At 40.0% G+C, this 25,394-nt stretch overlaps 1 protein-coding gene and 1 long non-coding RNA gene across 5 annotated transcripts in view; one reads left to right on the top strand and one right to left on the bottom strand.

Annotated features, from left to right (window-relative positions):
* LOC121636407 (dihydropyridine-sensitive L-type skeletal muscle calcium channel subunit alpha-1-like) overlaps positions 1-25,394 on the top strand; it is a 145,053-nt gene that overhangs the window by 109,624 nt on the left and 10,035 nt on the right. For all 4 annotated transcript variants that reach the window (XR_006009721.1, XM_041979904.1, XM_041979905.1 and 1 more), the window contains 10 exons: positions 2,802-2,885; positions 4,348-4,395; positions 5,321-5,347; positions 5,435-5,560; positions 5,634-5,699; positions 9,225-9,316; positions 9,562-9,721; positions 11,468-11,595; positions 16,486-16,582; positions 24,790-24,892. Coding sequence is in view for 3 of the 4 variants with exons in the window: in XM_041979904.1 (XP_041835838.1) it covers positions 2,802-2,885; positions 4,348-4,395; positions 5,321-5,347; positions 5,435-5,560; positions 5,634-5,699; positions 9,225-9,316; positions 9,562-9,721; positions 11,468-11,595; positions 16,486-16,582; positions 24,790-24,892 (931 nt within the window). In the remaining variant the exon portion in view is untranslated. The remainder of the gene's footprint in view (positions 1-2,801; positions 2,886-4,347; positions 4,396-5,320; positions 5,348-5,434; positions 5,561-5,633; positions 5,700-9,224; positions 9,317-9,561; positions 9,722-11,467; positions 11,596-16,485; positions 16,583-24,789; positions 24,893-25,394) is intronic.
* Positions 4,147-25,343, bottom strand: LOC121636409. The gene is made up of 3 exons (XR_006009722.1): positions 25,333-25,343; positions 10,321-10,327; positions 4,147-4,218 (listed from the first exon to the last, which is right to left on the bottom strand). It is a non-coding gene; the product is annotated as an uncharacterized LOC121636409 (long non-coding RNA).

A 25,394-nucleotide genomic window follows, 5' to 3' on the forward strand; every position in this document is an offset into this window, starting at 1 on the left:
GAGGGGTTGTGGAGCTGATCCCTTCTTCCTGAAGTCTAGCACCATCTCTTTGGTCTTGTCCACATTAAGCAGCAGGTAATTCTTACCCGCCCACTCCACAAATCCGTCCACCAGCCCCCTGTACTCCTCCTCCCGTCCACCACTTATACACCCAACAACTGCAGAGTCGTCAGAAAATTTCTGAAGGTGACATGACTCTGAGTTGTACTGAAAGTCTGTGGTGTATAAGGTGAACAGGAATGGAGAGAGCACAGTGCCCTGCGGGGCTCCTACATCACTCATCACCACATCAGACAGGACACCGCCCAGCTGGACAAACTGCTGCCTGTCTGTCAGGTAATCAGCGATCCAGGAGACAGAGGACCCGCCGACACCCATCAGCCGCAGCTTCCCACTCAGTAAAGAAGGCTGGATGGTGTTGAAGGCACTGGAGAAGTCAAAGAATGTGACTCTCACAATGCCTCCACTACCATCCAGGTGCGAGTGAGCTCGCTGCAGCAGATAGATGACAGCATCATCCACCCCCACACGTGGCCGGTAGGCAAACTGCAGAGGGTCGAGAGAAGGTTTCACCAGCGGCCTCAGGTGGGCCAACACCAGCCTCTCCAGCACCTTCATCACATGTGATGTAAGGGCAACTGGACGGTAATCACTGAGGCCAGATGGAGATGACTTCTTAGGAACAGGAACCAGGCAGGAGGTCTTCCAAAGTTGTGGCACCTTCTCCAGGCTGAGGCTCAGATTGAAGATGTGCTGGAGAACAACAGACAGCTGGCTGGCACAGGTCCTCAGTATCCTGGGGCTGATACCGTCCGGGCCAGCGGCCTTGTGTCTGTTCACTCTCTCCAGCTGTCTCCTCACCTGCCAGGCTGTTACAGTCAAGCCAGGGGAAGGGGTTGGGGCGGGGGGAGGTGTTATAGGTTGAAGTCCAGTCTGATCCAGTGGGCTCACTGTAGGGGGGGGAGGGGGGAGCAGTGGAGCAGTTGGAAGAGGAGGGGGGAGGTGTGGGATGGCTGGGGTAGGGGCAGAGGAGACAGGGGCAGTCTGAGAGCTAAACCTGTTGAAAAAGGTGTTAAGCTCGTTAGCTCTCTCCCTATTACCATCAGCCAGTCTGCCTCTCCCCCCACATCCTGTGATCTCCTTCATTCCAGACCACACCTCCCTCATGTTGTTCTTCTGGAGTTTGGCCTCCAGCTTCCTCTTGTAAGAGTCCTTACACTCCCTCAACTTGTCCCTCAGTTGGTATTATAAAGACCTTATTTTTAAACTGCAGACAGCAGGTGTGACCTCAACTTGTGAATGGCATATTCTTTAAAGCAACCCCACAGCTGCAGTACAATCGAAAAAAAGTTTGCTAAAGAAAAGGGTGGTGGAATGCAGGTTTCAGACCTGAAACAAAAGAAAAACTCAGATGGAACTCAAACAAAACTGAAGTCTGACCTCAGTTATCTCATTCACCCTCCACTCTTTTCAGCCTAAACACTGGTGGCACCTCACCTGGCAGGAAGGCTATTGATGCATCTGTCCAGTGCTTTCCATGGCTCAAAAAATGATTAAATAGAAATCAATAGAAATTTCGTGTAACATTTTAAGCCACTCAAATATCGAAATCTTTGCAGTCTCACCTTCCAAGGTCAAAATTTTCCATGAGGATGATACACCACCACTGTCACAAAAGTGGCACGTCCATCTGAAAAATGGAGATAAAAAAAAAACAAAAAACTTATACAGTCATAATGAATATTTTGTTGTTGTAATTTTGAGTTTACTTGATTGCATGAATCAACTTACGATAGAAAAGTCATAGGGCGCATCCATTGTGGTGTAAAGGGCATACTAAGAATAAAACAGTCATTTTATTTTCTTTATTGCACACAGAATTACACAAATAATTAATATATAACAAACAATGTCCACTACCATCAGCATGAAGATGCCACAGTCAATCCCGTATGGTTGTTGTGGAAAACCCTAGATATCAGAAAGAAGTCAATTAGGTAATTATTATTTTAGAATATTAAAATATTCAACTATTAATATATACATGCATTGTTTTACATACATGTATACTAAAGTATAAAAAATAAAAGCACTGATGGTGCAGTAGCATGCTATTTCTTTAGCAGTGGTTCCCAACCTTTCCTTCTCAGGGACCACTTCATGCATACTAAAAGGCTACGGACCTCCTGCCCCACCTCGTGCTGAAACCATACTTGGTTTTATGCTTTCAAAAGTGAGATTCTCACCATAAATAATGTATTCTGGCCCTTTAGTTTGTGAGTCCTGCCCTTCAATAAAGCCAAAGTTAAATTAAGTTAAAAATATTTAATATATAACCTAACTTTTGTTTCATAAAATAGGGACAATTTGTAGACATTAATTACAATGGCTCTTAAAGTTCAAAGCCTCAGAGACCCCCTGTGCTCTTTGGGGGACCCTCTTGGGGCGTCCCGGACCCCAGGTTGGGAACCGATGATGTGGAATGTAGCGTCACATATTACACACATCATTACACACACTACATTACACAATCTCCTCCACTATCACCACTTTTGGTAATTGTATTAAAATATTAATCAGTATTTCATATTAATCTGTGTTCTCAAATCCAGACAATCCTTTGTGCAGTACATCTGTTCTGATAATTGATGGTCACTGCTGAGCGAATCACTGGTATCTGCCGGATAATGGAAATGTCATACACAGTGATTGTATACTTTTGTATATTTGGAGTATGTGCTGTGTTTTAGCTTCCTGGTACGTGAGAGCTCAACATATCTGCACATCTTGTTTGATTGAAGGGTTATTTTGGAGACCCCTGGAACGTCTTTGACTTTGTCATCGTCATTGGAAGTGTTGTAGACGTGATGCTGAGTGAAATTGATGTAAGTATTTGGATACACACACACACTTGCGCGCGTGCACACACACACACACACACACACACAGATGGGACTATTTATGTTTCAAGAAATGAGTCAACAACTGAACTTTATGTAAATGATTAAAACTTTAGTCTTTAGTCCATAAAAAGTCACACTTTTAAATATCTCGTTGGATATCCTCCCCCTTAAATTATGGCAGTATTCTCTACGGCATCAGCCTCAACTTGATGGGGGCCCAAAAGGTATACAAAATATAGTAATATAATAAAATGTAATTCTTGCTTGTTTTTCGGAATTAAACTGCTAAAGATAAACTGAATATCGATGTTGACCAACCCAAACAACCCAACAAAAATGGAGATTAAGCAAGTGCCAAAATAAACTCTGCACGTCGGGTTTGATCGTCTTCCTGACCAGTTTTTTCCTGCCTAAGCAGGCGTCTTCATGCATGTTAAAATGCAGGTTCAGCTTAGTCCCTACACTCCTCTGTATCTTTAGCTGTTAGTGTGAAGAGTAAAGAATTGCAAGACAAGAAAAATGAAGAGAGTAAAAAGTAAAGTGAGAAGAAGAGAGGTGTGTGAAACTTTTGAGTCCTTTGTCTAAGTTTTGGAGGCGTTCAATGCCCACAAGGAAGTGTAGTTGACTCTCTCTAGCCAATGAAAGCCGGTTTCATGCAGCTTGGTCAGAACATCTACATCAAGAGTTGGTTTAGTGGTAAACATTTATGATTTCTTTGTTTATAAGTGTCAGATTAAACATGTGAGCACATGTGTAAGTTATTTAAGGGATAATGCCCGACGAGGTGTCCATTATCATAAATTAATGGACGATTTGGAGACGTGAACAGTGGGACTCCACCTGCCAAGGTGCATTTTATTTGAACCTACCCTTTTTAGGTTTACTGGGGGTTTTAACTTCCCAGTTGGGTTGTCACCCTCTTCTTTTTTGTATAGAAATTATTGCTTTTTTTCGCCTTACCAACACCACCCCGCCACATAAGGTAATCAAGAAAGAAAGACGAAAGATGAAAGAAAGATGTCTCCTACTACAACACACCTCTGCACAAGTCTGTTAATGACCCAGTGATTTGAGTCAGGTGTGTTGCATCAGGAAAAATCCAAAACCTGCAGGACAGTAGCTCACGAGGAGCGGAGTTGGAGATCCTTAGATGTTTTCTCAGCTTGATGCCAGTAATCTGACCCTTCTGAAACAAACTAACCCCTTGACTTTTCAAGGAATGAGAAGCTGCTTTCTATCTCAGTTTGGGTTAAACAACTTGTTGCAGCTGAAACGTCATCATCCATGCAGGAATTATCCAATGGGAGGCTTTTACCTGTTTGCTTAGTTAAAACCAGGTATCGACTTTGTTTTTGGATGGTGTATTTGTCTTCTACGTGTTTGAATGGTTTTGAAGAAGACGCAGTTTCTGTGATGTATATGACCCTAATGTTTCTGTCCACAGGCTGCTCTGGCTTCCTCTGGTGGACTTTACTGCTTCCACAACTGTGCTGTAAATATCAACTTCCTTCTAATCTGCATGAAAACTGTGTTTACAATCTAAGCCGTTATTCTTTATTGCGTGGTTTCAGAACATCTGTGTCAGCTGTCTCCTCTGTCCTAATGGCTGACATCCTAAAGGATGTCTGTCTGTAAAAAGAATTGGTGAAGGATAGAGGAGATAGATGACGGACCAGAAAAAGATCCAAATGCCTCCTTCTTGTTCAGACTGAGAACACTGTGCTGCCACCGTTCGGTACAGCCTGTTACAGAATTTATCTTCAGTAACTCTCAGTGGGGTTCATGATGAGACAACAACTACAAAGATCTTCATTTTTTACTTTTGAAAAAATGTGATAAAATTCTGACTTCTCCAAGAGTCCAACTGTGTCTGGAAATCCTAATTATTAACAGTGAATGATGTTGTAAATGTTGATCATTTTATTTTTATGTCCTGACACCACTTCTGCCTGGACTTTGAACTAAATGAACTCATACACAAGAAACAGTTTTAATCAGGAAATTATAAAAACATTCCCTTCTTCTGTAAAATGATGTTGTTAATAGATAATGACATGCTTGTTGTTCATCTGAGGTTTAACAGCTGGTTGATAAATGTCCTGATATGTTAAACATTAAAACTGACACTTGAATAACGTAACGTGAATAAGCTGTGTGTGTGCATAATAACATTAAAGAAATCTTTATTCACATGACTGAATGAAAGTTGTTAGAAGTGAATGAAACAGTGAGAAATGGAAGTCCTGTTAACAGAACCAGGACATCTATTGTTAGACGAAACTCTGATGAAGCATCGTTCTGCACGATGACAGAGATTTAATCATTAACCGTCTGCAGCCTGAGCATGAAAACTGGATGTTCACACTGTCTGCAGTTTGACAGACAATCACAGAAAACACGTCTTCTTTCCTCTGCAGGAAGTGGATCCGATGCAAGCAATCGCAGTAAGTTTCCATGACTTGTCATTTGAGCTGAGTGAAGTTCAGCAGCTGTCAAAGTCAAACTATTCTTCTTCTTCTTCTGTCTGAAAGTCTTCTGAGAACATGAGCGTGTCCATCACCTTCTTCAGACTCTTTCGTGTCATGCGTCTGGTGAAACTTCTGAATCGCTCTGAGGGGATTCGTAACCTTCTGTGGACCTTCATTAAGGCCCTTCAGGTTTGTGACATCATCAGTGACCTCATCAGGAACCTGGCCTTCAGTCATTAACCTGCTGGTTTCTGTGTTACAGGCTCTTCCATATGTGGCTCTGCTCATTCTCATGCTGTTCTTTATATACGCAGTGGTGGGAATGCAGGTACACACACCTTCACCTCCTCCAGCATCTAAAATATGCATTATCAAATACTTCACATGTATAATCTAATTTTATTTTATTTTATTACTTGTCCAGGATCTTCAGCAAAATTTGCTTTGCCAAGTAGAGAAAATGGATAATTTAAGGCTCCCCTTGATAACTGATTATTGATCTTTACATTGGATATAAGTTGCATTTAATGCTGAAACTGACAAGGAGAAACAAGGGAAAGGGGAGCATGAGGAAAACATCAGGAAAAAAAAAAAGGGCAGTCGTAACAACGGTACAACTGAAGCAGGAAAATCAGCTGCAGCTGTACAGAAACTTATCAGCCTCTGTAAGAAATAAAAGCAAACAATCATCAGGACCACCTACAGAAGCACCTATAAGAACACAGACTGAGAAAAACATGAATAGATACAGCACCAGTGCTGTATCTTGATAAGGAGATGTGGAAAAGTTGAACCTCAGGCAAAAATGTCTCTGGACACTGACTTGAATAATAAAAAGAAGTTTATTACAAAAGTTCAGACATCAAAACAGATTTCTGCAGTAAAATCTGGAGGTCCCAAAACCAGAACGAAGACCCAAAGACCTGATGTAAAGTTCTGTCTTATATATGGTTTAAACAAAGAAAATTCCTCAGTCCTGTATCCTCCAATCATAGAGTTTGTATATAGGATGTTCGTGTGCGTAGAAGACATGTTCGTGTGTGAATCCAGTCTATAGGACAGAGAACCTTATATGGTAAATCTTGAGTGTGTATCATAAAATGCTATGTTTAGATCCCTCACCAGCAATCTGACTAAGAAAACCGAACTGTAAATTGTTTTAAACCTTAAAAGTCTGAGCCTACTATTTTTGTTAGGGTTTTTTAATTTAAAAATGTTTAAGCTTAATCATTTTGATCCCAGTCAACATCCAGGTGGAGGATTGATGATTAACACAAACACTTAAAAGGACTGCCAGGGTGATACCCCTCTGTGCTAAAATAAAGAGACACATACTATATAATAATTAGCCTGTTTTGACTCTTCAGTGTTAGTTTCATAAGTGTAACCAACATACAGGCTTAACAAACTAAAATCAGCTCTGCTGAATCATGTATTCAAAAAATCTAGAGCTTACAGAAAAACAGTGGGACCATGACACGTTTTCCTTAAATTGCTAAAATACTGTGATGCAAAATACACAGAATAGAAGTTTTAACATGTCCTGATGAAACCGTTTCATTCAGTGGAGATGCTATAAATATTCTTAAAATTCAGATCTAGGATAACATGTTGATGTTGATAAAACCTACAAAGTATATTGGATCCATTTCAAGCCGCACTACAACTCAGAAATTAGTCCAGTAGATTGTTTGTTTAGCTGTGGTTGGACATGAAGCTCTCAGTCACGCGCATGTGTCTGTGTGCATGCATCAGGACAGAACTCTGACCCCTCCTTGCGTGAAGAAAAACTCACAATGGTGACAGAAATAACTTGAATCTGACAAAAGTAAAAATAAATAAAAATTCTATGAAATTTAACCAATGAAAGTCAAACATTGCTTTTCAACTATGCTTCAACAGAATTATTTAAAAAATAAACTCATGAAACAGGCCTGGACCATTGTGAGTTTTTCTTTCATTAACTGAAGGACACCAACACTTTTGTCCACGTGTGTATAGTCAACTTTTGGGATTTATAAATACCAAACTTGACGGGAGAATGTTTCTACCGCCACACAAACTCTGGCCATGACGTAGACACAAAATCTGGAAAAAATGAAACGCCGACACCAACAGCAGAGAATAAAATCAAGGAAATGATGAGGTGGAGAGTCTGCTACCAACATTTATCAGTCAGTAAAAAAAATGCAAAAAGTAAGCTTTAGTCACTTATTCTGAGATCCAGTAGAGTGGGACAGACTGGAGCGTCTAGAAGTGATGCAACGCTTATGAAACAAACAAGAGGTGGGTTTAAATAAAGTCACACTGAAACACTCTAAACAAACTGCCACAAAAATGACAAATAGCACAAAACAAATAACTTTTAGTTAAAAATAAATAACGTTTAGTGCTTAAGTCCAGGGAAAGAAATCCTAAATCCTAAAACAATGTAAAACGGTGCAATCAAAAAACACACAAACTAAAAACACACTACAATTATGATAAATAAAACAAAATAATGCCACTGTGTAAAACAAAAAATCAATCAAGCAATCAAATTTAATTTTTGAAGCCTGTTTCATATGTAAGTTGTAACACAAAGTTGTTTAGTTAAGATAATTCCTTCATGTCCCTCCACCCAGGGCCACCACTCAGAGAGACACCGACAGGCCGTCTGCCTGTATTCAGTCATCTTTACTCTTACAATAAACAGGCAGTTGCAATAAATACTGCTTTGCAAATACAATTAAAATTTTTTATGTTGTATCAAACCTTTCTTTTATGTTCAGATATTGTTGTTACAGTGCAAAAGCATCTATGTTAGCTAGCGTTAGCCCACTGTCACAATTAAGAGTTAACACACACGCTGCCTTATTGTTAAGAAACTCCAACATACCTCTACTTTGGGCTCATTTTTTTCCCCCTCCTCCTTCCTACGTTTTCTGTAAGCAGGACTTGATGGCTTGGATTGTCTTTTCATTATAAACTTTTAAAAATTTTTTGTAATGATCCATCAGTGTTATCTTTACGAACCTGGATGCGCTGCTCCCCTCCCTCCACTCTCACCTGGCAGCCTGCAGCAGCAGCAGGAGGTCGTCATCATCACAGAATATTGTAGCTTCTTTTAATTTTTATTATTTGTTTGGTTTAGTTATTATTTATTAGGGAAATTGAATGGAAATGAAATGAGCATTAAAAAAAAAAAGAAAACTTTTTTTTTTTTTTTTGACAGCAATTTGGCACCTCTTCCAACAGATGGTGCCCTAGGCGACCGCCTAGGTAGCCTATGCCCAGGGCCGGCCCTGTGTATGGTAAAATTAATATACAATATAAAGTATATATAGTGTTTTCTGATTTAGTATGTGCCTTGTTTTCCCAGGACACCAACGTCACATGATTTCTAACAAGAGGATCAAAGATCACATTTCACAGGTTTAAGGCTTTGAAGGTGGACGTCAGTAAAGCGAGGCCACACAGGAGGGATGTGATCAGTTTTTAGAACCAGTAGTCTTTCTAAAGAGTTTAAATGGAGAGAGTTCTGACTGATACCAGACTATATTTAATTACAGTAGTCAAGGTCTGAAAAGTCAAACTTCTAGAAATGTAGAAAATTTTGGCTTTAGCTTCAATTTGTGGCAGAGATTAAAGATCCTTCCTCCTCCCCCAGAGCCTCTGTCAGCACAGTAATTTGTTTCTGGTGTTCGCACCTCTATCCTCTGTCTGGAATGAGGACTATCCCTCACGTTCAGATAACCAGGCATGTTTCGACCGTAGTACAGTTTACTTATCAGTACAGGAGCGAGAAGGAACCTGAGATGAAACAGGGCAGCTTCCTTGTGTTTTCGTTAACATGGCCTCATTCTGTCTGCAGATATTTGGTAAAATTGCTCTAGTCGATGGCACGTTCATCAACAGAAACAACAACTTTCAGACCTTCCCACAGGCTGTGCTGCTCTTATTCAGGTCAGTCTGCTTATTCAGTCAAATTCAGACCAGTTAAAGGAAAATGTGTTCAGTTTACAATTATCTTTCATGGCTTTTCTAAATGTGAATAAAAACCCAACTAGAAACAAAGTTTTATTTTTAAAATGTTCCTGGAACAATATATTTGTTTTTCTCATTGTGCGCATCATCAGGTTAAACTTGAAGGTTTTTTACATAAATATAATGTCAGCCACATGTGATTTTATATTTCTGTGTATGCGCAGATGTGCTACAGGGGAAGCGTGGCATGAAGTGATGCTGGCGTGTATGTATGGGAAGAAGTGTGATCCCAAATCAGACTTCCTGCCTGGGGAAGAGTACACCTGTGGATCCAACTTCGCCATCATCTACTTCATGAGCTTTTACATGCTGTGTGCTTTTCTGGTAAAGACACATTTTATCCAGAACAACCTAACTCTTCAACCCTTCTGTTCAGTAACACAGCTATCTGTAGCACAGGGGTCGGCAACTACATGTATGTATATATATATATATATATATATATATATATATATATATATGATGCTATTTATGTAATTATATAATGTTTTTTTGTTTTTTTTTAACTTCATTGTATTTTTAACCTTCTGTGGGCTCTAGAGTCTTTATTGTTCAGCGAGTAGGTGAAAAAATGGGTCAGGGAGATACGGATTGAACCTGGGCGACTTCTTGGCCAGGTGAACTAAACATCACGCCAACAGCAACAATACTATTTATTTTCCTTGTCTTTCCATCTGGTCTTTTTGCTCTAAAGTGCAACATTCTTGTACTTGTAAACGTGTGTTCAAATATGCATACGCACAAATATCAATCAGTTATGAAAATAAATGTGGACACACACGTGACAAGTTGTACCTCACAGATGTGATCAATTAGTTTTCAAAAAGACTCCTGTTCTTTTTTTTTTCTTTTTTTTTTTCAACCTGTCCTGTCCAGCATCATAGCAAGCAAAATGATAATCTGGTTGCTGTATCTTGCTGAACAAATTTACTCTGCCAAGGGGAGGCTTATGGGTAAGGCTCCTCTTGATAATCTGATTCATTTATTTATTTATTTACTTTGAATCACGGAATCTATGTAATCTTGCTGGACTTGACCGGAGGGGACAGAAAAAGATGGAAAATCGTACAAATGCGACCTCGCCTCTACGGAGGTCAGAGGCAGACCAGGGCAGCCCAGAGACCTGGGCCCTCAGCATTAGCCCCGGAGCACCAACCCAAGCTACCCCACCCCGAAGACGACTCTAGCCCCACCTGAAGGGCGGCAGAGGAGAGCCCCAGCAAGAGCCCCCCGTGGTCCTGGGGCATAGGTCCCAGTGGGCCAAGATCGGCAGCCACCGGCCCCGCCAGGGACCGGCCATCCAGGGCCCCAGGAGCCCAGAGGTGGCCCCCTTACCACCCACAGGCAGAGGGCCCGCACCATGCCTAGGAGGACCAGGCCTCCCCAGACAACCACCCTGCAAATGGTTAAATTATTGCCTGATATGCACAAACAAAACTGCTGTTACCTACAGATCAGTTTACAAGTACATGAAGGGTTTTCAGACTCTTCACATTTCAGGAGCTTCACAGTTCCATGCATGCATGGTGTGTTTAAGTGCTGGTGGAAAGCTGGGACATCTGGATTTTCAGTGGACTTTTTTCTAAAAATTTTTCAAAGTAAGGAGCCCAAGCTCAGGATTAAAAGGTCAAGCGATCTTCCTGAATAGTAGAAGTCCTTGTTGTTTCATCCTCTGTAGTGGCTTTGATGCCCCAGTCTCTCTCTTTTTTCTTAGTGTCCAGTGATGCTGGACTTGGGGTGAAAGCCTCAATGCATCATGAGGAGATTCCTGGTCTCGATGACCCAGTTGAACTGTTGCTGGACTAGGCTGTGGTTGTAACAGCAGTGACCTTTGCTGATACGGATGATAAAACATGTGCTTTTAAGTTGCCAATAGGCAAATTAAGTGACCTTCATGAGCTCAAAAATTGTTATCAGATACTTATTTTTGTTGTTGCAGTTATAAAAGAGTGCATGTCATGTTTCCTTCAGAAAAAAATCTAATTGTAGATATTAGCTGTTTAAAATATTGAAACCGCAATAGTCTGCTTGCAATCACAGTAAACAGATGTTGTCTGTATTAATGAACAGATCATAAACCTGTTTGTGGCTGTCATCATGGATAACTTTGACTACCTGACACGTGACTGGTCCATCCTTGGCCCCCAGCACTTAGATGAGTTCAAGAAAATCTGGGCAGAATATGACCCCGAGGCCACGTAAGTGTTTGTGTATCTTTTGGCTGGTTCTAACCCAGAAAACAGAATGTTTATTAAAAAAAAAAGATTGTGTTTTCTCAGCCTGACAGGAAATTAATGTTGTCAATGTTATTATTGTCCAATATGGAATGAAACCAACTCCATGTAACATAATTATATATCAGGCACTTAAAAGCTAGTATTGGTCGACTATTAAAGGTGGGAGTATTGATACTTACCAATAACAGATACTAATTACCTTGTTCAAATCGCGTCTCACACTTGTTTATATCTGTTCACACTACATGGTATAAGCTTTACCATTACACGAACAGAGAGAGAGAGAGAGAGAGAGAAAGAGAGCGAGAGAGAGAGGCGACAAACATTTTCCTGATCCATCTTTTTTTTATTATTTTTCTGTATGTTTATTACTGAGATCATAATGGGTTGGGGTGGTGGTGTGTAAACATGCAGTATCTTGAAAGGTGTTCCTAATATTTTGTTATTAATATTATTGTAAGATAGGGACAAAATATTAGTACCAGTCAATATAGTGCCGGGCCCCAGACAGACTTTTAGCATTGGGTGAATTTGGGTGCACCAGCAAAAAATTTAGATTTAGATGCTTATTTTTACAATGTTGACTTCAGCAGCTCATTTTATGCATTTTAAGGATCGTCTTTTGATCATTACACATAGACACTGATTATTATTTAGGTTATTGTGAACCATATATAAGGTTTATAAAAATGTTTATTTGAATCATGAACATTAGGTAGAAAAAAACATGAAAAATAAACTCACAACGCTGTGCTTCCACTGGGAAATTTCTCTGCTCTGGATTTACTTTTAATCTTTTGCATGAAAACTATGTAATTGTACCTGATTTTTTTAAAGGCAGCTCCTCTTTGGCTTTATTATTTACCATGTTTTTGGCTGCTCAAAAAGCCTAAAATATACAAGTAGTAGTGCGCCTGTCTTAATTTCCCACCCCTTCTCTTGGCTTTTTTTCACTGTGTTATTCTTCTCTAAGCTCGGGTAAGAAGGGATTACACATGCAGACATTCAGAGAAATAATTAAATTTCTTTAAGGAGCTGCTGAATGTAAGTGACAGAGGCAGGTAAATGACAGAGGCAGCGGTAAGTGATGGAGGCATCAGATTTTTGTTTAACAGCCCAGTTTTCACATGTGTACTCAGCTTGTTATAATTCTAGGCAAAAAGGAGAAGCAACTCTTATTCCTATTAAGGTAAACTTTGAAGTAGATAAAACAATCACTGATCCAGAAGGCAGATTTATAATAATTACATTATGTATCCAAAATGTTATCGGTTGCAAATATATATGGTCCAAATGTTGATGACCCCTCCTTCTTTCACTCCCTCTTAACCTCACTCTATAGTCACTCAGATAACACACTAAATTTAGGAGGAGACTTTAACATTGTATTGGACAAATACAGTACCACAGGAAGTCATCAAGTTTGAAAATCTTCAGAAACTGTTAAACTTTCATCATCCCACACTATGAGAATACACCTTCTCCTCTTCACTTCACCATTTCTCTTCTAGATTAGATTATTTCTTATCTAGCAGCTCACTGATGAATGACATGTCAGAAATCAGAATCCATCCCATTTCCATCAGCGATCACACACCAGTATCATTCACTCTGAGAAATAAGAATAAGAACAAGAACAATAAACCAGCAACTAAAGACTGGAGATTTATTATGTCATTACCTAAAGATCCTGAGTTTATCAGCTACTTTAAAAGAGAATGGTCCTTATAGCTAGAAAACAACGACGTGCCAGAAGCTTTTACAGTATTTTCTTTGGGAAGCAGGAAAAGCAGTAATGAGACGGAAAATAATTTCCTTCTCTTCCCATAAGAAAAAGAAGGAAACTTTGAAAATTTCAGAGTTAAAACTCACAATTAAATCCCTAGAGGGATTGCCATGTCTCCCTATAAGAACACACACTGAATAATATAAGGAAAGCTAAACTTGAACTTAACAAAATAATATATAAAAAACACAACTCTTGGTGCAAAGACTTCATTTGGAGATCTTTTAACATGGCAAGAAACCTGGAAGGTTCCTGGCTAATCAGTCAAAATCAAAGAGAAAACAACCATCTCCTCTGTCAAAGATCCAGAAGGAAATATCAATATCATAGAAATATATCAGGGTTGTGTCCTGACATGATAAATAATATTTTCAAAGAATTCTATTAAAAATTATATAAATCACAACTAAACACAACAGATGAGAATATATGATCAATTTCTTAGCAATTTAGGAAAATAAAATGGTCTTGGATTCACCTCTTTCAGTCAATGAACTCCATGAAGCTCTCCAGCATATGCCCAACAATAAAGCTCCAGGTCCAACAGGTCCAGGTCCAGCTGGTTATCCAGCAGAATTCTACAAAGAGTTCTGGACAATACTGGCACCCACTTTCTACAATATGATATTAGAAATAAAGGAAAAACAAAAATACCTGCAAATATGAACTTATCCCCCAGACAATCACACTCATTAACTAATTCTCATCAATATCTGACAACTCAGTTAACTGGTCATTAGTTATTCACATTATCTGCGTCTTTCAAAACACACCCAATACTACAATACTGTCAGGAAAATTAAATATTTATGCATAAACCTTTTCCCCAACTAACAAAGCTAAATTATGTCCAGCTTCTTAAAACAACAGAGGATGATCCCTCACGGTGGAGGCGCTTACCCATATCACTAATGGGGAGGGTTGTCACAATTAAAATGATGGTTCTATCTAAAGTCAACTACTTGTTTTCAGTGATACCCACTAAACCATCCTCCAGCTGGCTTAGGTCACTGGACTCACATATATCTAAATTTCAGTGGAAAAACAAGCCATCACCTATCAGTCTAAAAACTTTACAACGGACTAAGACAAAGGTGGATTGCCCTACCCAGTTTTAATCACTTTTTCTTAGCTAACAAGCTGCAATATATTTCCAAATGGTTTAAACCTAGCGGTCTAGTTGAACCATGGTTAGATGTAGTGCATTCAATATGCGAGGATCTAGTTATCTCTGACCTGCCATTCATCAGCCCGGCCATCAAACCACACTTGTTTTAAAGGTGTCAATATCAGTTCCTCTTTAATAGCTAGGTTGGAATTTCTAAAAAAATAACCAAAAACAATCTTTTGAAAAAATAAAGGAATAAAACAGAACATACAATAGAAAACAAAAACTTGTGATTTATTATTCACACTTCACATAATGTAATCAGCAGCACTAAATTTTTAGAATACCACCAGCTTAAATCTATTATGTGTAAAAAAAAATATAGCATTAACCAATTAAACTTGCAGTTACCTATCAGGGTAGCAGAATTCTTGAATCCCAATGCCCCAAAGCCATTCTAAAAAATATATAGACTATTATCTAAACTAGAAGACTCAATCTCTCTTCCAACTTCAAAATGGGAGAATGACTTCCAGTAACTTTTGTCAAAATGAATGGTCACAAATATGTTTAAACACCTTTCAAAAGACTACAAATTCAAAGATGCAACTAATACAATTCAAAATTCTTCATAGAACTCATTATACAGGACAAAGGATGTTCAGGATGGGTCTGTCACAATCAAATATCTGCACTGATTGAACACAATTGACAACTACTTCCATGTGTTTTGGTCCTGCACACCTGTCCGCAGGTTCTGGCTTTAGGTATGTGAAGACATATGAATATGGTTTAAATGTAATATTTCTGCAAAACCCACACTGTGCCTACTAGGGGACTTGGGTGAAATTAACATTGCAATTACCTCTGCAAATATGATCATCGCAGTCTTATGTATTGCAAAGAAAACTATCCTTCTCAACTGTGGGGATGTTGGCCCTTGGTCTCGTGGCCGGACTGTTCTGGGGTGGGCTTGGTGAGGGTTCTGAGCTCTGGTGCCTGGATTGCCTCTCTTAGGGGTGGAGGGGTCCGTTAGTGACGGGGGTTCTGGACCTGCCTGGGTGTGCTGCCATGGGGTGGGATTTGTGCATGCCCCGGTGTCTGGTTGCCGCCAGAGGAGTGATCATTTGACCTGAGATGTGTAGGGGGGCTAGATTTGGGGCTTACTATCCTCTGATCCACGCGGGATGTCTCCCACAGGGCATGTTGGGAGGGTTAAGTGTGATGTGGGTGTGTGCCCTTTGACCACTGGGGGCTCCGGGTGGGTCCGGGGTCATCTTCGTAGTGGTGTGGCTGGGGTTCTGAACACCATAGACAACAAGATGTTTGATCTTGGAGATGGAAAATCACACCATTTTGTACAACACCACACATCCCTACTATTAAGAAATAAAGAGCAAACAAGTGAGACCAAATCAGATTGGCCAAATAACCTTTTTTTTATTGTTCTCTTTAAATGGCCATAAGTGCACCAACTATTGCACGATGTTGCAAATCTTGGGTGTGAACTGGAGAATCCAGCCGCAGCAGAGGCACTCTGCTCTGAAGTGCTTCTGGTGTGACACGGTACCAGACGGAAAGCATGGCACTGATAAAACCAAATTGATAAAAAGGCTTTTATATGGGATAAACTTTGTGCCACTGGGGAGCGAATCTGAATTCTTTATATTTGAATACGAATCATTCACTTTGAATCTGAATATGCCTGTTTGAATAATTGCTTTAAAAAACTGAATCCAAATGACCATATTTGACATTGAATCTTTGTTTTTTGAATGTGTATATTAGTAATGTTGAAACTTTTGTATTTGAAAAAATTCTTTACCTAATTTACAAAGTTTATCCCATACTTTTAACTGAATGTAAATAATTTTCTCCAAAAAATTTGGAAGCTTAAAAATAAAATTAGGTGATATTGTGTGAATATAAAATCATTTTACTTTGTTCTGTCTAACAGAGGGCGTATCAAGCACCTTGATGTGGTGACACTCCTCCGGAGAATTCCTCCTCCTTTGGGTTTTGGCAAGTTCTGTCCTCATCGTATTGCTTGCAAGGTGAGAAAACTGCTGATGTAATGGAGGATGTTTGTGGTTTTAATCAGAGATGTTCACACCAGAAATGTTCACAAGTCATTTTTTGCAAGTCCAAGTCAAATCGCAAGTCACCTTTAGCTGTAATGAGTAATAAGCCATGTGATGCTTGCTGTCTGGTCTGTTTAGAAGCTGCATTATAATATTACAGGAATTTAAAATTCGTACTCACCCTTTATCTGCCGTCATTTTGTAACAGCACTGATCTGTGGTTGAAACTGACAAGTGCTCTGCAGAATTTCTTTGTAGATGAACATGGAAATATATTCATTCTAGTAAATATGCTCTTAGAATAACCAGTGGTTTTATTGCAATACTAGGGTGGCTAATTAGGAAATTCGGGAGGATTCCCGGTGGGCCGCATTACTCTTGGGCCAGTGTGCCGGTCAAAAAATAAATTAATAAATGGGTAAGTAAGATCAAGCGTACGCTTTGATCTAAGTAGTTATCCGATATGAATAATTAGTAGTGACGTGCGGATCAATACTGAGATATCTATTCCTCCTATACTAACATTTATAGGCTATAACTAAACTTTCAGGATGGGTAGGAACCACTTCTTCTTATGCCTGCCACAGGTATATGTAAAACAAAGTGTTGTTTCACAGTGTCCTGTCGCAGTGTTCACACACTGTTCAGTGATCATTCCAACACAGTGGTGAGTGGAGATATTTCAGCTTCACAAACAGCAACGATGCTCAGCTTGACGCATGAAGACCACAAACTCCCTTAAACATCTTAGAATCTATCATAACACAGAATCAGAGGTAATGAAGTTGTGATGAGGCAAACTAAAGAGGAGGAGGACAGGTGCTACTAGGACAGAGACAGATGTTACTGCCTTCGGCGCTGCAGGAAGGTACTGTCAGGCACTCTCAGAGGGATAAAATGTTAAGTAATGTCATTGGTTTTCTCTCATTGTGTGACGTTATGTCAGTGTCACATCTGGGGAATGACAGCAGACAACATAGAGAGCAGACATTAGATCAGACCGAGAAGATCAGGAAAAAAAGACTGTTCACAAGTATAAAATCATGAGTCCAAGTTGATTATCAAGTCACTGGAAATCTCTTCGGCTCACTGACCTGAATGGTGGAATCTGGTTCTTGTCTGAGAGCTGCATTCTTTTTTATTTATAAATTACATTTTTGTATGTAGGGAGGAATTATAACCACATTTCTTGGCAGACAGTAGATGCTCTCTGATTGTATTGAAGTCTAAACCAAACTGACAGGATCAAACCATCAGGTTGAAAAGCAGAGGGGCTGTACTACAACAGAAACAAAGGTACAGTCTGTGTACAGAAGAAAATTGAGATGAAAAAGATTAAAAAGTGGAAGAGATTGTGAAGCATTCCTCTCTGGACAATCAGCTCCAGATCAGTCCCCAGAACATGACCAGAACTTCTGGATCTGTTTGTTCAGTTTCTTTAAGTCTCTGGTTCTGGTAAGGGTTAGGGTTAGATTGAGCTCTCCACTAAAGACTGATGCAGACAATGAAGGATCTCAGCTTCCTTCAGAAGTAGAGTCTGTTCTGTCCTTTTTTTCTATTTCTGTGTTGCATTTCAAGTCTAGTCTAGTTGTCTAGCTGATCTTCAAGGTATCTGTATCTGTATTTCTCCACCACCTCCACCTTTTCTCCCAGGACATAAACAGTGCTTATACTTCCTGCTTTGCTGCCGTGCGGACGCTTCCTGCTTTGCTCTCCTTTCTGCTTGCACTTTTCTTCTTTTTTCTTCTATTTTCTTATCTTTAGAGGCAAGAAATTTAGGAACAAGGACTCCTGGTCACTTATAAATCACTGGAACGAATATATTTTTTGATAAATTTAGTTGATTGCCATCGGAGAACTAGTGGAATGATGTCTCCTAACCCTGCAGTATCAGTGAGCTGCACTGAGTGTGAGCAACTTTCTTTGAGGATAACACAGTTGGAGAAGAGGATTGAAACACTGCAAGACATTCGTGTGAATGAAGAATTTATTGACTCTGTAGTAGCTTCTGTACATGCTACTGAGTTGTCAAATGGATTGAGTCACATCTTCATACGCGAAGGCATGTCGAATGTGGAGCCTCCCGCTACAGACCCGGCTGATACACTTCCCTGGATGTGTTCAAATGACATTGGAATAGCTGAGGAAAATCCCAAACCGGACCATCAGACTGATCTCTCCTTCTGGAACAGTGTTGGTGCCAGACCAAAGTCATCAACCCCAGCAAGAACCTGGTCTGATGTTGTTCGCCGCAGAGGTAAATCCAGCAGGAAATTTAAAGCTCCAGCACTCACTCCACCACCTGAAGTCTCACTGCATAATAAATATGATGTGTTGAGTCATATTAAAATGAATGATGATGAATGTAATGCAAGGATATATCAAAATTCAAGAAATAGCCCTAAAACTCAGCCCAGGGCTAACCAGACCAGGAGGAGAGGCCAAAATTCCACAAACAGGAGGACTAGAGAAGCTATCGGCGCCTCCACACAAAAACAAATAGACACAATTCTGATTGGGGACTCCATAACACAGCATGTGAGGATGGCAAAGACGGAAAATTTAACACTTTTTGATACATCAGTCAGGGAACTGACAGAGATGTTGCCGACCATTCTGTCTTCACATCCAGATGGTATGAAGATTATTGTCCACACAGGGTCTTTTGATATTCTGAGGAGGAAAATTGGCTCTGAGATCCTGAAAAAAGACTTTTCTCTGCTGTTGGAGAGACTGTGTCAATTGGGAGCACACCATGTTTACATTTCAGGACCCATTCCTACAGCGGGTAAAGGGATTGAACTTTTCAGTAGACTTCTTGGCCTGAACACATGGTTATCAAACGCATGTATCACCCATGGGATAAAGTTCATTGATAACTTCAATATCTTTTGGAACTGTAAGGAGCGATTCAGACCTGATGGTGTGCATCCAAATCTAACTGGATGCAGATTACTTGGTGCACACTTGCGTCATGCTGTTGGGACGGCAAACCCAAACATGAGTGTACAGATAAGAGCGAAGGACACAGCAGAGAAGCGATCAACTGCCAGCTCTCCCCCCTCACCAGACCCTCTTCTCCACATCACCCAAGGTCTTCAAAGGATGTCTCTATCCAGGCCTGAACCCCAGCGACCACCATCTACCAAGAAATACAGGGCTCCCCCCCCTCCCCCTCCTCATCCTCCTCTTAGATCATCTGTCCTGGCAGAGCAGGGCACGGGAGGAAGTGTAGGAGGTTCACAGAGCAGCAGAATTCACAACAAAGATAGCATGCCATGATGCGTTCAGGGTCCTTGCTGTAGTTTTGCTACTACTGACAGCTGTTCTGAGATCAAGCCTGGACCCAGTAGGATTCCTGTGTTAGTTAGTAAAATAAGGAATCGAACACGGTCAGTTTGTGGGGTGAATCGATCTAATCTGTTAACTGTACCTTGTATAACTCAGAATACAACAGAGACTAGTGTAAACTTCATAAAACTAGCTGTACTAAATGTTAGATCTCTGTCCAACAAGTCACTGTTAGTTAATGACTTCATCATTTCTCACAGTTTAGATTTTCTTTTTCTGACAGAAACATGGTTAACAGAAGACACAAGTGCTACAGTTCTTAATGAAACAGCACCCCCTCATTTTAGTTTTATGAATAAATGTCGTAACGGGAGGAAAGAGGGAGGAGAAGCTGCCTTATTTAAAGATTCATTCCAGTGTAAAGAAATTTCATTTGGTGATTTTACTTCTTTTGAATATCTTAGTTTTATTTTAAGGGGCATTCCTAAAATCCTATTTCTAATCATCTACAGACGTCCAGGACATTGTGCAAATTTTAGTGATGAATTTTCTGAATTATTCTCGGTTATCTCTACTGATTTTAACCATTTCATCATAACTGGGGATTTTAACATTCACATAGATAACATGACGGATGGTAATGTCAAGGAATTTTGTTCCATATTGGACATGTTTGGTTTGTCGCAGCATGTAAAAGAACCGACCCACATTCGAGGTCACATTCTGGACCTGTTTATTTCAAAGGGTGTTGATATTTCTTCTGTTGCGGTCACTGACTTGGCCTTGTCTGACCATTTTTGTATTTTGTTTGATTTACTGATCACTCAGAATGTTCAACCAACCTGCTTCTCCGTTAGGAAGAGGTACATTAATGAAAGAACAAGTGCTAAGTTTGTGGAGGCTATAGCTATGTTACCAACAACCAGTGCAGAGTCCGTTGATGGACTCCTGGATCATTTCAATCTGAAAGTCTTGAATGTAATGGATGCTGTTGCACCGATAAGAATCAAGAGCAACTTGAGCAAACAGAAAACACCATGGAGAAACACCACTGTGGTCACCAGCCTAAAAAGAGAATGCAGAAAAACTGAGCGGAAATGGCGGAAAAATAAACTTCAAATTCACAATGAGTTGTACAAACAAAGCCTGCGTAACTATAACAATGAGCTGTGCAAGGCCAGAGAGCTGCATTTATCTGAAATGATTAACAGGAATGTCAACAATTCTCACACTCTGTTTGCTATGATTGAAAAACTTACTAATCCTCCTAAACAGATAAGCCCAGAGCTACTTTCCACTGAGAAATGCAACCAATTTGCAAACTTTTTTAGCCAAAAAATTAAAACAATTAGGCAAAATATTAATTCCACACAGTCAAACAAGAAAATTAGTCTGTGCCTAAAACCCGGAAACAATTCTGCTGTCATGTCGCAATTTAAAATGGTGAATTTAAAAGTCCTACAAGAAACAGTTTGGCATTTGAAATCAACAACATGCACTCTGGACATGATACCATCCGACTTTTTAAAAACAGTTTTTACCTCAGTAGAAAGTGATCTCCTACTGATAGTTAACAGCTCACTGGCATCAGGCATTTTTCCCAAGTCACTAAAGATAGCTGCTATTAAGCCACTCCTAAAGAAAAGGACTCTAGATGCCTCTATAATGAACAACTATAGACCTGTCTCTAACCTCTCTTTTATTTCCAAGATTATTGAAAAAGTTGTATTTCACCAGCTTCATGACTTTTTAAATGAAAGTGGAAATCTTGATAAATTTCAGTCCGGCTTCCGACCTAATCACAGCACTGAAACAGCTCTGGTCAAAGTGTTAAATGACATTAGGTTGAATACCGATTCTGGTCAAGTATCAGTCCTGGTTCTGTTGGATCTCAGTGCTGCGTTTGACACTGTAGATCACAGAATCCTGTTGCATAGGCTGGAAAACTGGGTTGGACTTTCTGGAGCGGTCCTTAACTGATTCAGGTCCTATTTAGAAGGCCGGAGTTATTTTGTTACGATTGGCAGCTATGAATCCGAGCGAGTGGCCATGACTTGTGGAGTCCCCCAGGGGTCAGTCCTTGGACCTCTTCTGTTCAACTTGTATATGCTCCCTTTGGGTCAAATATTACAGAACTATAGCATTAGTTATCAAAGTTATGCAGATGATACACAACTTTATGTGTCTCTGTCACCAGATGACTGCAGTCCAATAGACTTAATGTGTCAGTGTCTGGAGCAAATAAACACCTGGATGAAGGAGAATTTTCTACAATTAAATGAAGACAAAACTGAGATTATTCTGTTTGGTAGCAAAGAGAAGAGGGTCAGCATTGGCAAACACCTGGAGACTCGGGCTCTTAAAATCACCAACCAAGTTCGTAACCTGGGAGCAGGGCCGGACTGGGAAACTTTTTCAGGCCAAGAGTCATTCATGCATCAGGCCACCCTGGTCTTGACCACACACGCATGTTCACACACCCACACCTAAATGCATGGGCACAAACAAAACACATGCATGTGCGCGTGCACACACACACACACACACACACACACACACACACACACACACACACGTTTTTGGTTGATTCAAAACGAATAAAATAATAATGTAGACAAGACAATCTCTTTATTTCTTTTTTAGATTGAAACAACAACTTAACAAATTATAATAACAAAAATAAACTGCTGTAAATATATGACTTTGTCCCCTGCTCTGACCCACTTATAGGTCTGGACCCCAAAGTTTGTAAATGCTTCCTTAGAAGGTCAGCATGCGGCGCATCAAAGCACTGGATTTTAGCTGTTAAACTGGAAGCAGATCTGGTTTAGTTATTCAATATAAGTTATACCAAAAATGAGACCAATTAAACCAGTACGGTGTTCGAATGGGCCCCGGACCAGTTTGTACTGGAAAAGTTGGGCCCCAGTGCATGAAAGGTTAAGAACCCCTGGTGTAACCTATGTCTTATTTATCTTCATTTCAAGGCAAGGGCTACACAGGCTACATATTTACACTGTGAAGCCTGAAAGTGTACAGCCTCAAGGACCCTTGGGTCCTTGGACCTCATACTGTGTTTAAAAGAGTATTTTGTATCAAAGTTTTGTGTGTTTTTTTTAAATAACTTACTTGTAGACGCATCTTTTTTTTTTAATGGTATGGGGAGCCTGAATAAGTCTGTGACTTTAAGGCATTTCGCGGCATCATCCTCCAGCGCCTTTCTTTTTCTCTCTCTCTCCCTCTCGGCGCCGCCTTTCCTTTTTCCTCATTGGGAGGAGTCCATCCCGTCGTTTGCTAGCAGTAGCTACACCCCCACACCGTAGCACCAGACACACGTCTCATCCCTCGACACGCGCTGTCTGTGTGGTTGCTACGGACTATTAGGGCGGGTGTTAATTGTAATAAACCAATCGTCTTGCCCTCCTTACATTCTACTGGCCTGAGTGGCCTCTGATTGGCCTGGCCTGTCTCCTGGGCGGGAAGAGAAAGAAAAGGAAAAAAAAAAAAAAAAAGAGAGACGCAGGCCAGCAGGCCAATCCTAGACCGGCGCTCCGGGAATACTCCCGGTTCTCCCTATGGCCAGTCCGGGCCTGCCTGGGAGTGTTGATAGACTCAGATCTGACTTTCAGCAGCCACATCAAAGCTGTCACTAAGAAGCTTTTTACCAGCCCAGAAACATCAACAGAATTAAAAATTTAGTTTCCCAGAAAGACCAAGAGAAACTCATCCATGCATTCATCTCCAGTAGACTGGATTACTGTAATGGTCTTTTAACAGGACTTCCTAAAAAGAGCATTAAACATCTGCAGCTCATCCAGAACGCTGCTGCTAGAGTTTTAACCAGAACTAAGAGATCTGAACACATCACACCAGTTTTGAAATCTTTACACTGGCTTCCAGTCAGTCACAGAATAGATTTTAAAACCCTTCTGCTTGTTTACAAATCCCAGAATGGTTTAGGCCCAGAATACATCTGTGATATGTTCAGAGAATATAAACCTAGCAGAGCTCTTAGGTCCAAAGACTCTGGTCAACTAGTCCAGGCCAGAGTCCAGACTAAACATGGAGAAGCAGCATTTAGCTGTTATGCTGCAAACAAATGGAACAAACTGCCAGTGGAGATTAAACTTTCCCCAAATGTAGACATTTTTAAATCCAGGTTAAAAACATTTCTTTTCTCATGTGCCTATGCATGAAATCTGCACGGTAACTTTTTTTTTTTTTTTTTTTTAACTTATCTTGCTTTTAATCATTTTAATGTAATTTATTATTTTATTGTGATTATGTGTTGATTATGTGTTGATGCCTTTTAATATTCTAAATATCTGTAATATCTTTGTTTTCTGTAAAGCACTTTGAATTGTCCTGTACATGAAATGTGCTATATAAATAAACTGCCTTGCCTTGCCTTGCCTTGCCTTTGTTTCCCCCATTTCATCCTGGGGTCAACCATGATCTCTTGTTTTGTTTGTATTTAAGATAAGGTGGTTGTTTCTGTACTATTTCACAAATTGACTGACCAGTTCTGTCTACTCAGCTTCTTGTCTATCACTGATACACCCCACAACTGCAGGGTACTTCTGCAGATGACAGGACTCAGAGTTGCATTGAAAGTCTGAGGCTTGAAGTGTGAAGAAAAATGGTAAGAGTACAGTCCTTTGTGGCGCTCCAGAGCTGCTGATCACCATCTCAGACACACAACCTTTCAGTCTCACAAACTGGTCTGTTTGTTAGGTAAACCTCAGTCTGACAGATTTCTGGTACCTTTCTAAATGATCAAACATGGTCTTTTTGAGCCTTCCATTAAAGAAGCTGAAATGTCTTTCTGCACAAAAAAAAAAAAAAGAAAAATATGTAATCTTCATTCATGTGTAATTTTGTCTCTACAGCGGTTGGTGTCCATGAACATGCCTCTCAACAGCGATGGAACAGTCACCTTCAATGCTACCCTGTTTGCCCTGGTTCGAACAGCACTGAAAATAAAGACAGAAGGTTTGTCATCAACATTGTAAGGGTGGAAAATAGTGGATGTAGAGTTTGACTTCCTCTGGTCAAATGTTAATTTCTGATTTTTAGCCATGTTAACATCAGTTGTTTGTCTGTGGCGTCTAACAGTCAGCAGAACACCTCCATCCTTCTGCAAGAGTAGTATTTACATCTGGTTAATGGATATTCCTGTGAATGTAGGTTTTTCCCTCTTTTTTCTCTGTTTAATTTCTGCTGTCTTTCTGTTTCCTCTGGTCTGCAGCCATTGTAGCTTATATGTTGTTTCTGAGCTGGACTGTATCTTAGAAAACCCCTCAAATGAGATTGTTTTTGAATTCAGATTGTGATAACAGGGTCATTTCCTGTGAATTTTAGTTGCAAACTAATCAAAATGATGGGTAAACTTTACTCCGCTCACTTAACATACCATAACGATGTTAAAGGACATTAATTTAAAAGCAACTGCGCAAATAACATTAATAACAAGGTGACTTAGAATTAAGTAGCT

This window comes from Melanotaenia boesemani, chromosome 3 (genome assembly GCF_017639745.1).
Source record: "Melanotaenia boesemani isolate fMelBoe1 chromosome 3, fMelBoe1.pri, whole genome shotgun sequence".
NCBI lineage: Eukaryota > Metazoa > Chordata > Actinopteri > Atheriniformes > Melanotaeniidae > Melanotaenia > Melanotaenia boesemani.